At 66.9% G+C, this 11791-nt stretch overlaps 2 protein-coding genes across 2 annotated transcripts; one reads left to right on the forward strand and one right to left on the reverse strand.

Annotated features, from left to right (window-relative positions):
- Nucleotides 1-1697: 1697 nt before the first annotated feature.
- Nucleotides 1698-3632, reverse strand: C27H19orf38 (chromosome 27 C19orf38 homolog). Its single transcript, XM_075725127.1, has 8 exons — nt 3572-3632; nt 3159-3458; nt 2946-3026; nt 2733-2819; nt 2329-2356; nt 2119-2162; nt 1975-2012; nt 1698-1814 (listed from the first exon to the last, which is right to left on the reverse strand). Exons 1-8 carry the CDS (start codon nt 3600-3602, stop codon nt 1698-1700), a joined length of 726 nt encoding a protein of 241 aa, XP_075581242.1. The 5' UTR covers nt 3603-3632.
- A 3085-nt stretch (nt 3633-6717) lies between these two features.
- Nucleotides 6718-10055, forward strand: TMED1 (transmembrane p24 trafficking protein 1). The gene is made up of 4 exons (XM_075725220.1): nt 6718-6876; nt 7761-7858; nt 7936-8137; nt 9837-10055. Exons 1-4 carry the CDS (start codon nt 6718-6720, stop codon nt 10053-10055), a joined length of 678 nt encoding a protein of 225 aa, XP_075581335.1.
- Nucleotides 10056-11791: the final 1736 nt, after the last annotated feature.

The following is an 11791-nucleotide window of genomic DNA, read 5'->3' on the forward strand; positions in this document are numbered from 1 at the left end:
CTACCGGCACCGGGCGAAGGGAACCAGGAACCGGGTACTGCCGCCGGCACGGGGCACAGCACCGGGTACTGGCACCGGGCGCCGGCTACCGGCACCGGGCGAAGGGAACCAGGAACCGGGTACTGCCGCCGGCACCGGGTACTGGCACCGGGCGCCGGCTACCGGCACCGGGCGAAGGGAACCAGGAACCGGGTACTGCCGCCGGCACCGGGCACAGCACCGGGTACTGGCACCGGGCGCCGGCTACCGGCACCGGGCAAAGGGAACCAGGAACCGGGTACTGCCGCCGGCACCGGGCACAGCACCGGGTACTGGCACCGGGCGAAGGGAACCAGGAACCAGGTACTGCCGCCGGCACCGGGCACAGCACCGGGTACTGGCACCGGGCGCCGGCTACCGGCACAGGGCGAAGGGAACCAGGAACCGGGTACTGCCGCCGGCACCGGGCACAGCACCGGGTACTGGCACCGGGCAAAGGGAACCAGGAACCGGGTACTGCTGCCGGCACCGGGCACACACCGGGTACTGGCACCGGGTGCCGGCTACCGGCACCGGGCGAAGGGAACCAGGAACCGGGTACTGCTGCCGGCACCTGGCACAGCACCGGGTACTGGCACCGGGCGCCGGCTACCGGCACCGGGCGAAGGGAACCAGGAACCGGGTACTGCCGCCGGCACGGGGCACAGCACCGGGTACTGGCACCGGGCAAAGGGAACCAGGAACCGGGTACTGCTGCCGGCACCGGGCACAGCACCGGGTACTGGCACCGGGTGCCGGCTACCGGCACCGGGCAAAGGGAACCAGGAACCGGGTACTGCCGCCGGCACCGGGCACAGCACCGGGTACTGGCACCGGGCGCCGGCTACCGGCACCGGGCGAAGGGAACCAGGAACCGGGTACTGCCACTGGCACCGGGCACAGCACCGGGTACTGACACCGGGCGAAGGGAACCAGGAACCGGGTACTGCTGCTGGCACCGGGCACAGCACCGGGTACTGGCACCGGGTGCCGGCTACCGGCACCGGGCGAAGGGAACCAGGAACCGGGTACTGCCGCTGGCACCGGGCAATGGGTACTGGCGTCGGACGCCAGGCGAGGGGGACTGGGCAGCGCAGGGGAACCGGGCACAGCACCAGGCATCGGTACCGGCAACAGCACCGGCAATCGAGCACCGGGCTAAGAGAGACAGCACCCGCTAACGGGCACGGCACGCAGCACCGCGGGGGCACAGGACACCAGGCGCTGCCGGGCCACGCGCACGGCAGGACGTGGCACCCATGTCCTGCGCCGGCACCCACCGGCAAACGCCTTTATTGAAACCGGAGCTGGCTCCGGCGGCAGAGCCGCCCCGGCACAGAGACACCGCGATCCGGGGCGCCCAGCCCAGCTCTGCCACACGCCCACGGCCACCCCGGCGGTGAAGGTGTGAGGAGGAGGAGGAGGAAGGACATTTGCCAGCTCCGGCACCAAACTGCCAGCAGTGGCACCTCTCCCGTGCCGGGGGTCCCACCAGCAGCTCCGGGAAGCCCCTGGCACGGCTGGCGCGGCGCTGCGGGGTGCCGGCGTCTCGCCAACCTTGACTTCGCGCGGTCCCTTCCCTTGTGGCCGCGCCGGGGGCTCCTGGTGCCCCCCGGCAAAAGGAGGAGCTTGGGCTCTGGTGCCGCGGGGAGCGCCGGCAGAGTCGGCACCACTGGGGCTCACGCCAAGGACCGGAAGGTGCTGAAGTGGGGTACAGTGGGGGGGGACAGCCGGGGGTCTCTCTGCGGGGACGCCGGGGACGTGCCGGTGGTGCCGCCGGCTCCCACCTCTGTGTTCTTGCGGGGAGGGAGAGGTGGGGGTGAGCCGGGCCAGCCGCCAGCAGCCGGGAGAGCCCGTGCCAAGCCCGTGCCGAGCCCGTGCCGCTCCGGCAGGCCGGCAGACCCCAAAGCCAACCCCGGCTAGGGCGCGGGGACCCCCCAGCCGCCCCTCACTCACCACACCGACGGCGTAGGCGCAGTTGTCATAGGAAAGCTCTGCGGAGAAAAAAAGGGGATGGGGACGTTTTTGGGGCGCCGGGGGAAGCGGCGGCGCTGGCTGCCGAGGGGGGCACCGCCGCGGCGCGGGGGGTCCGGGCCTTACCCGTGGTGGGGTACCGCGTTTCCGTCCAGCACGACGCCTGTTGCCTGCAAAAACAAAGCCGGTGGCAGCGCGGCGGGCAGGGGCACGCGTGGGCAGGGAGGAGGCAGCGGGGAGCCCAACGCCGCGGCTTGGCCAGAGGCTGCCGGGGGATCCCGGGGGGGGTTTCGAGGGTGGTTTAGCCGCGGAGGCGCCGGCTCCAGCCGCTCTCACCTCTTTGCCCGCTGTCTCCTGGCCTCGACTGGCGAGAGAGAAAACAGAGACGGGTGGAGGCGCAGCCGGGCTCACCCGTGGGGGTGGCCAGAGCTGCGCGGTGACGCCGGGGAGGACCGAGCGGGTGCCTTAAACCGGGCTCAGGTCACCGCTCCCCAAACCACAACCCCCCCCGGGGGGATTCCTGCCGCCACTGATTTGCCGGGAGCCGGCAGGGACGCGGGAAGGGAATCACCTGACGGCGCTGGCACCGGCACGCTCACCCCCGCGGTGGCACCGAACTGTGTGCCGCCACGGCAGGGACCTCCGAGGTGCCGATCGCCGTCGGCACAGCCGGCGCTGCCCGGCTACGGGCCCCCGCGGGGGTATTGCCACGCCGGTGAGCGCGCCCGCACCCCACGCACCTCGCCAGGCCGCCACCGCCACCGCCACCACCAGCAGCAGCACCAGGCCGGCCATGCTGACGGCAACCGGGAGAAGCCAGGAGCGACCTGGAAGGGGAGAGAGGGTGTGTGCGGGGGTCACCCGCAGGGAAACCCCCGGCGCAGCCGCAGAGGGTCACCGGGAACAAGCCACCGGCACTGCCGCAGAGCCGAGCGGGTCCCCCGTGCCGGTACCTTGCCGCAGAGTGCTGGAGGTGGGCACGGGATGGCCGGTCACGGCGGCAGTGGGGAGATGACAGCCGGCATCACCCGAAGCTGGGGAGAAACACGCCGGGTTTGGGTCAGCAGCATTCCCGGCGCACCCCGGCCGGCAGAGCTGCGCCCCTCGCGGCTATGGGGAGGAGGGTGCCCCCACCCGCCGCCCCCTCGGCGTGCCGCAGCCCGCACCGTTCACCATGATCTCCATGCTGAATGCCGACATCTGCCAGGCGCTGCCATTAGAGCTCCGGTACCGGCACTGGTAGCACCGGGAGGCCGGGGTGGCTCCACCCAGGGTGAAATCAACCTTGTGCTGGTCCGGTTTGGCGGAGATGCTCTGCACGGGGACGCCGGCACCCACCGCGAAGAGCTCGAAGGTGCTGCCGGTGTAGCTCTGTGGGGCGAAGCAGCTGATTTTCGGGGGAGCCCCGTCCTCTTGCGAGAGGAGCCCGAGCGGCGACGGGAGCAGCTTCGGCGCTGCCATGGCTCCTGCGAGAGAGGAACAGTGAGCGGGGAAGCCGGATCCGACCATCAAGTGACCGGCGCGACGGCCAATTCCGGCTCGGCCAACCCAGACTCAGGCAGAGGTGAGGAAAACGTACCCGCCACGAGGAAGAGAAACTCCAGCCTCATCCTCCTCCTCCGGGGTCCAGAACAGGAATGGCCCCGCCACGGAGATCCCAAGGCAGCGCAGGAGCTCTCCGCTGAAAAGAAGAAGGATTTTGCTCAAGATGAAGTTTCATCACCCAGGAAGGAAATGACAGAGTCCCTGAGCACAGATCAGGGTTATTTTTTCCCCTCCATTGCTCAAAAAAGGCTTTTTCCACCCAATAACCAGACTGATGCAAGCTCGGCTCTGCACGAAACCGGCTCCTCTGACACAGGACGTGATTTCCTGGGGCTTGCTCCCCATTTATCACAATATCACCAAAAAAGAGGTGTAAACGGAGCGTAACGAGGCATCGCTCCAGACCGACGCCCAGCCAGCACCCTCACCCAGACCCTCGGTGGGGTCAGACGGCTCGAAGCAGCTCCTGCGGTTTTTCTCCGGCACGTCCGGCGGGAATCTTTTCACCCGCTAATGAAAGGCAGCTGCCCGCGAGGTGGAACAGGGTCCGGCGCGCGCAGCGCTTTGGGGCAGGAAGCGACCGGCGAGCCCGTGATCCGCAGGAAACGGGGGGGACACGCACCTCATCAGGGCTGCCGAGGCGGGCACGAAAAGGAGAGGCCGATCCCGAGGGATGCGACCACGCGGGCCGGCCCGCGGCTGTCACGTGGGGAGAGCCGGGGCACAGCCGACGGCCGGGACCACGTGCCGGATGCGCCCGCTTGCTCGGCCCACGCCTGCTTCCTCCCGCAGCTGCCCCAAAACGGCGAAGAATCGGGGCTGGAGGCCGGGCTGGGGCCGGGCAGCGGCAGCGCAAGGTGGGGTGCGGCCCCGTGCCCCCATTTTCCGGGAGGGTGAGGTCGAGCCCCGGGGCTGAGCCAGTGCCCTGCACCCCGACATTGCTCACAGAGCCCCCCCAGCCTGTCCCCAGCCCCTCAAACTGCCCCAAGACCTCCCAGATCTGCCCCAAACCACCGAAATCTGCCCCAGGGCCTCCCACGACTGCCCCGGGGTCCCTCAAAACTGCACCTAACCACCTAAATCTGGCCCAGGGCCCCCCAAATCTGCCCCATGACTCCCTAAAACCGCACCTAACTACCTTAATCTGCCCCAGGGACCCCCAAATCTGTGCCTGCCTACCTACCCAAATCTGCCCCAGTGCCACCCAAATCTGCCTCAGGACCCCCTAAAACTGCCCCGACCGCCCCAAAAACTGCCCCAGGACTCCCTGAAACCACACCTAACCCCCTAAGTCTGCCCCAGGGCAGCCCAAATCTGCCCCAGCCCCCCCCAAAAACTGCCCCAGGACTCCCTAAAACAGCACCTAACTCCCTAAATCTGCCCCAGGGACACCCAAATCTGTGCCTACCTACCCAAATCTGCCCCAGTGCCACCCAAATCTGCCTCAGGGCCCCCTAAATCTGCCCCACTCCCCCCAAAAACTGCCCCAGGACTCCCTAAACCAGGACCTAACCCTCTAAATCTGTCCCAGGGCCCCCAAATCTGCCCCAACTCCCCCCGCCCAAACTGCCCCGGGGTCACTCAAATCTGCACCTAACCACCTAAATCTGCCCCAGGGACCCCCAAATCTGCCACAGGACTCCCTAAACCAGTACCTAACTCCCTAAATCTGCCCCAGGACTCCCCAAATCTGCCCCAGCCCCCCCCAAAACTGCACCACGACTCCCTAAACCAGCACCTAACTCCCTAAATCTGCCCCAGGACTCCCCAAATCTGCCCCAGCCCCCCTCAAAACCTTCCCAGGACTCCCTAAACCAGCACCCTAAATCTGTCCCAGGGCCCCCTAAATCTGCCCCAGGGCTCCCCAAATCTGCCACAGGACTCCCTAAACCAGCACCTAACTCCCTAAATCTGCCCCAGGACTCCCCAAATCTGCCCCAGCCCCCCCCAAAACTGCACCACGACTCCCTAAACCAGCACCTAACTCCCTAAATCTGCCCCAGGACTCCCCAAATCTGCCCCAGCCCCCCTCAAAACCTTCCCAGGACTCCCTAAACCAGCACCCTAAATCTGTCCCAGGGCCCCCTAAATCTGCCCCAGGGCTCCCCAAATCTGCCCCAGGGCTCCCTAAACCAGCACCTAACTCCCTAAATCTGCCCCAGGACTCCCCAAATCTGCCCCAGCTCCCCCCAAAACTGCACCACGACTCCCTAAACCAGCACCTAACTCCCTAAATCTGCCCCAGGACTCCCCAAATCTGCCCCAGCCCCCCTCAAAACCTTCCCAGGACTCCCTAAACCAGCACCCTAAATCTGTCCCAGGGCCCCCTAAATCTGCCCCAGGGCTCCCCAAATCTGCCCCAGGGCTCCCTAAACCAGCACCTAACTCCCTAAATCTGCCCCAGGGACCCCCAAATCTGTCCCAGGGCCCCCTAAACCAGCACCTAACTCCCTAAATCTGCCCCAGGACTCCCTAAATCTGCCCCAGCCCCCCCCAAATCTGCCCCAGGGCTCCCTAAACCAGCACCTAACTCCCTAAATCTGTCCCAGGGACCCCAAATCTGCCCCAGCCCCCCCCAGAACTGCACCACGACTCCCTAAACCAGCACCTAACTCCCTAAATCTGCCCCAGCCCCCCTCAAAACATTCCCAGGACCCCCTAAAACAGCACCTAACTCCCTAAATCTGCCCCAGGACCCCCTAAATCTGCCCCAGGACTCCCTAAACCAGCACCTAACTCCCTAAATCTGTCCCAGGGACCCCTAAATCTGCCCCAGCCCCCCTCAAAACCTTCCCAGGACCCCCTAAACCAGCACCTAACTCCCTAAATCTGCCCCAGGGACCCCTACTTTTGCCCCAGGACTCCCTAAATCTGCCCCAGGGCCCCCTAAATTTGCTCCAGGCCCCCCTAAATCTGCGCCTAACCACCTAATTTGCCCCCGGCCCCCCCTAAATCTGCCCCAGCCCCCACCGCGAAGCACTGTGGGAGTCCCTCAGGGGGAGCCGGTGAGAGGGCGGGCCCTGCTCCGCGCCGGCCAATGAGAAGTTAGAACGCGGGGCGCTGGGAGGGAGCAGCCAATGAGCGGAGCGGATGCCGGGGGGAGGCCTGAAGCCCCCCGCCGGGCCCTGTGGCCGCGCGGCGGCGGGGCGGGGCCTGGCTTAAAGGCGCCGCTCAGCGGAGATGGCGGCGCGGTGGCTGTGGCTGCTGGCGCTCTGGGCCGGGCCCGCCGCCGCCCCGCCGCCGCCCGACGCCGAAGTGACGTTCGTGCTGCCCGCCGGCCGCCGCGAGTGCTTCTACCAGGGCGCGCCCGGGAACGCCTCCCTGGAGGCCGAGTACCAGGTACCGGAGGGGGCGGGGCCTGGGGCGGGCCGGGAGCGGAAGGGGCGGGGCCCGGGACGAGCCACTACGGGGGCGGGGTCTGTGCCGGAAGGGGCGGGACAGGGGCGAGCCAGTAAGGGGGCGGGGTCTGTGCCGGAAGGGGCGGGACATGGGACGAGCCAGGGGGGCGGGATCTGTGCCGGAAGGGGCGGGGCATAGGACGAGCAGTACCGGAAGGGGCGGTGTCTGTACCGGGGGGGCGGGGCCTGGGACGGCGCAGTACGGGGGCAGGGTCTGTGCCGGAAGGGGCGGGACAGGAGCGAGCCAGTAAGGGGGCGGGGTCTGTGCCGGAAGGGGCGGGGCATGTGACGAGCCAGTGGGGGCGGGGCATGGGACGAACCAGTACCGGAGGGGCGGGGCCTGGGACGGCGCAGTACGGGGGTGGGGTCTGCGCCGGAAGGGGCGGAGTCTGGAGCGAACCGGTACCGGGGGGGCGGGGCCGGGGATGACCCGGTACCGGGAGGGGCGGGGCCTTGAGCGAAACGGTACCGGAAGGGCGGGCCCTGGGATGCATCGGGACCGGAAGGGGCGGAGCCCGGGGGGGGAAATACCTGGGTCCGGAAGGGGCGGGACCTGTGCCAGAGGGGCGGGGCCTGGGGCGAACCGATGCAGGGAGGCGGGGCTTGGGACGAGCCAGTACCGGAAGGGGCGGGGCCTTCGGCTAACCGGTACCGGAAGGGGCGGGGGCTTGGGCTAACCGGCACGGGGGGCGGGGCCTGGGAGGATCCGGGTCGGAATGAGGCGGGGCCTGTGCCGGATGGGCGGGGCCTGGGACGGGCCCGGTGTTGGGGGGGGGCCCCCCCTGTACCGGTGGCCCCCGGTGCCGCCATGCCCGGTTCCCGCAGGTGATCGGGGGGGCCGGGCTGGACGTCGACTTCTCCCTGGAGAGTCCCTCGGGGCTGCTGCTGGTCAGCGAGTACCGGCGCTCCGACGGGGCGCACACGTGAGTCCCCCAAATCCCCCCGACCCCGCCCAACCGCGCCCGACCCCGCCCGACCGCGTCCTCCTCTCCCCCCGCAGCGTGGAGCCCACCGAGGCCGGCGACTACAAGCTCTGCTTCGACAACTCCTTCAGCACCATCTCGGAGAAGCTGGTGTTCTTCGAGCTCATCTTCGACAGCGCCCAGGAGGAGGAGGAGGAGGAAGAGGAGGACGAAGGCGACGGCTGGGTGGAGGCGGCGGAGCCCGAGGACACGCTGGACGTCAAGATCGAGGACATCAAGGTGGGGGATGAGGTCCGGCCAGGTCAAGGGCGAGGTCTCTGCGGCCGGGTCGGCGTCCCTGCCGTGAGGGACGGCGAGCTGCCCCGGGGAGAAGCCCCTTAACTGGTTCGGTGGTGGGCTTGGCAGCGCCAGGTCAACAGTTGGACTGGGTGATCTTCAAGGTCTTTGCCAACCTCAACGATTCCATGATTCAGTGATTCCTGGTTCGACTTTCGTGAAAAAATAATGCAGCCACCAAGCCAGGAAACATGAAATTATGGCTCTGCCCTTAACTGGTTCGGTGGTGGCCTTGGCAGCGCCAGGTCAACGGTTGGGCTGGATGATCTTCAAGGTCTTTGCCAACCTCAACAATTCCGTGATGATTCCGTGATGATTCTATGCGCGCTGGCAGCCCGGGAAAGCCAACCGGATCCCCGGCGGCATCACCGGCGGCGTGCGCGGCGGGGCGAGGGAGGGGACGCTGCCCTCGGCTCTGCTGAGACCCCCGGGAGTCCTGCGCTTGAACTTGGCAGCGTTAGCTTTACGGTTGAACTCAATGATCTCAAAGGTTTTCTTCAACCGAAATTCTTCTCCGATTCCGTGATTCTATCCGGCTCTGGGGTCCTCGGCTGAGGAAAGACCCGGGGACCTGTTGGAGCGGGTCCAGAGGAGGCCACGGAGATGAGCCGAGGGCTGGAACCCCGCTGCGGCGAGGATGGGCTGGGAGAGCTGGGGGGGCTCAGCCCAGAGAGGAGGCGGCTCCGGGGAGACCAATTGCACCCGTCGGTGCTGAGGAGGAAGGCGGGGACAGGGTTTTCAGTCGGGCCCCAGGCGATGGGAGAAGGGGAATGGTTTGAAACTAAAAGAGGGGAGATCCAGAGCCAGATGTAAGGAAGAACTTATGGAATAGAATCACGGAATCGTTGAGGTTGGCAAAGAGCTTTGAGATCACCCAGTCCAACCATTGACCTGACACTGCCAAGCCCACCACCAAACCAATTAAGGGCAGAGCCATAATTTCATGTTCCTGGCTTGGATCATTTTTCCATGAAGTCAGACCAGGAATGGCTAAGGTTGGACAGGAGCTCTCAGATCATCAGCCCAACGTCACCCCAACACCCCCATGGCCACTAAACCATGGCCCCCAGTGCCACCTCTGCCCGGTTTTTGAACCCCTCCAGGGCTGGGGACTCCCCCACCTCTCTGGGCAGCCCCTTCCAACGCTTGACCGCTCTTTCCGTGAGGAAATTTCTCCCAATATCCAATCTCAGCCTCCCCTGGCGCAGCTTGAGGCCATCTCCTCTCGTCCCATCGCTGGTTCCTTGGGAGAAGAGCCCACCCCCCTCCCTACCCCCTCCTGTCAGGGAGTTGGGGAGAGCGATGAGGTCTCCCCTCAGCCCCCTCTTCTCCAGACCACCCAACCCCAGCTCCCCCGGCCGCTCCCCACCAGCCCTGTGCTCTAAATTCTTTCCGCCGAGGGCGGTGAGACGCCGGCACGGGCTGCCCGGAGAGGTGGTGGATGCCCCATCCCTGGCAGGGTTCAAGGTCAGGCTGGACGGGGCCCCGAGCGCCCTGCTCCGGGTGAAGATGTCCCTGCCGGCGGCAGGGCCTTGGGCGGGATGAGCTTTAAGGTCCCTTCCCACCCAAAGCATCCCGGGATTTCCCCGAGGAGGCCGCGGGGGTCGGCACATCCGACCGGTGCCTCCCTTCCCACCCCCAGGAATCCATCGAGACCATGAAGAGCCGCCTGGAGCGGAGCATCCAGATGCAGACGCTGCTTCGAGCCTTCGAAGCCCGAGACCGTAACCTGCAGGAGAGCAACCTGGGCCGGGTGAACTTCTGGTCGGCCGTGAACTTGGGCGTGCTGGTGGTGGTGGCTTTCCTCCAGGTCTACATGCTGAAGAGCCTCTTCGAGGACAAGAGGACGGTGCGGACATAAACGGGGAACACGGGACTCTGCTCCCCGCCGGGATGGCGCCGGGGGAAGGACGTGCTCCCCTCCGGCTGCTGCTTCTCCCTCCCGGCCGGGATTAAACTGCCCAGCTTCCTAGCGTGGTGTCTCGGAGCCGATGCGAACCCTGGGGGAGGGAGGTTTGGGGGTGAAACCGGGGTGCTGCCCGCCCACATTTAATCACCGAAGGGCCGCGGAGACGCAGCCCGTCCTCGGACACGCGGCCCGGAGCCCGTTGGGAAGGAATCCGTTCGTTCGGGGCACTGCGGGAGTCGCGGGGACGAGTCGCTGGCATCCCGGGTGCTTTATAGGCTCAGCTGTAGCCCGGGGCTGGACAAACTCCTCGGAATCACCTCCGCCGGGAGGAAACGGGCCCCGGAGGAGCCGGGAAGGATTTTGTTTGGGGAGAGGGTTCCCCAATCCCACAGCGCTTACGGGGCCCCGGCTCTGCCGGCTGGCAGAGAGCGGCGCCGATACGGCACAGCTGGCACCGCGGAGGTGGAAACCGGAGGCTCGCCGGGTGCTGGAGCTGCTCTCCCAAAGCCGCTGCCCTGCGGCTCATCGGAGCGCCCGGGAAGGACGCGCCAAGCCCCTCCGATTTTGGGGAAAACCGAGACTTTCCCCGGCCAACGCGGAGCTGGGGACCCCCCCCACCCTGGGTCTCCCTTCCTGCGGATTCAGGGGTGCAGGGTTGGCCCTTCCTTGGTGGGAGGGGGCCGAACAGAACCAAGACGGGCATTACGAGGAACGTCGAGCACTCAAAATGCCCCGAAACGGGAATTCAAGCAGCAAACACCACTCCTGGTGCCCCTAAACGGGAGCCGGGCTGGGGGAGACGGGGGAAGAAACACTCCAAAATGGGGGTGAGCGTTGGAGGTGCTTTATGTGTCGCTGCCCCGGGGACAGCCGCGAGGGGAGGGCGAAGGGGGGAAAAAACAAAAAAAAAAATCCCTTTGGCGAGCGCAGAGTTGCCTGCAACTTTGCTGGTACGGCGTCACCGGGAGCCAGAGCCGGTCCCGAGCCGGGGGAGATCGTTATTGATCCACTCGATCCCAATTTATGCACGGCGAGGGCGGCGGGGAGAGCCCAGCCCGGCGCGGGGAGCTCCTCGCTGCCCGGGCTTGGGGGATTTTTCACCCCGGAGCGCAACGCCCCGGTGCCAGGAGCCCTTTTCCAGCCCCGAGGCTGCCGAAAGCGGCGGGGGAGAGGCCTCACGTGCGCCCGACGCCTCGTCCTTCGCCCCCCGGCACGGGGCTGCATCCCGGCCGAAGGCGTCCGCTTGGCTTTGGGATGAGGGGCTCGGAGCAGCGGGGCCAGCGGAGCTCAGAAGGGCCGGGGGGGCGCGGAGGGAGCCGGTCTCCTGGTTGTAGGGAAAAAAAAAAAAAGAAGAAAAAGAGCGATTAGAGAGATGGCAGCTGCTCCGGCTGCAGGGAGAGGGGGGACCAGGCCAGGACCCCCCTGGTGCGGCTGCTCCGGCCGCAGGAGAGCCCCGGAGCGGCTCCCGTCCCCAAAAACGCCTCCAGATCTCGCCCAAATCCCAGCCCCGCGGTTTTATCGAGCCCCAGCCAGCTTCCCTCAGCTCCCTCGTTAGCGAGCCGGCTAATTAGGGAGCGACTGCACTCAGGTGCATCCTCCGGCTGCAGCCCCCGGGATGAGCAGCGGAGCGGCCGGTGCCGGCACCGTGCTCGCCGTGGGGCAGAACCAACGCCGAAACGCCTGCGCTC

This window comes from Pelecanus crispus, chromosome 27 (genome assembly GCF_030463565.1).
Source record: "Pelecanus crispus isolate bPelCri1 chromosome 27, bPelCri1.pri, whole genome shotgun sequence".
Classification (NCBI taxonomy): domain Eukaryota; kingdom Metazoa; phylum Chordata; class Aves; order Pelecaniformes; family Pelecanidae; genus Pelecanus; species Pelecanus crispus.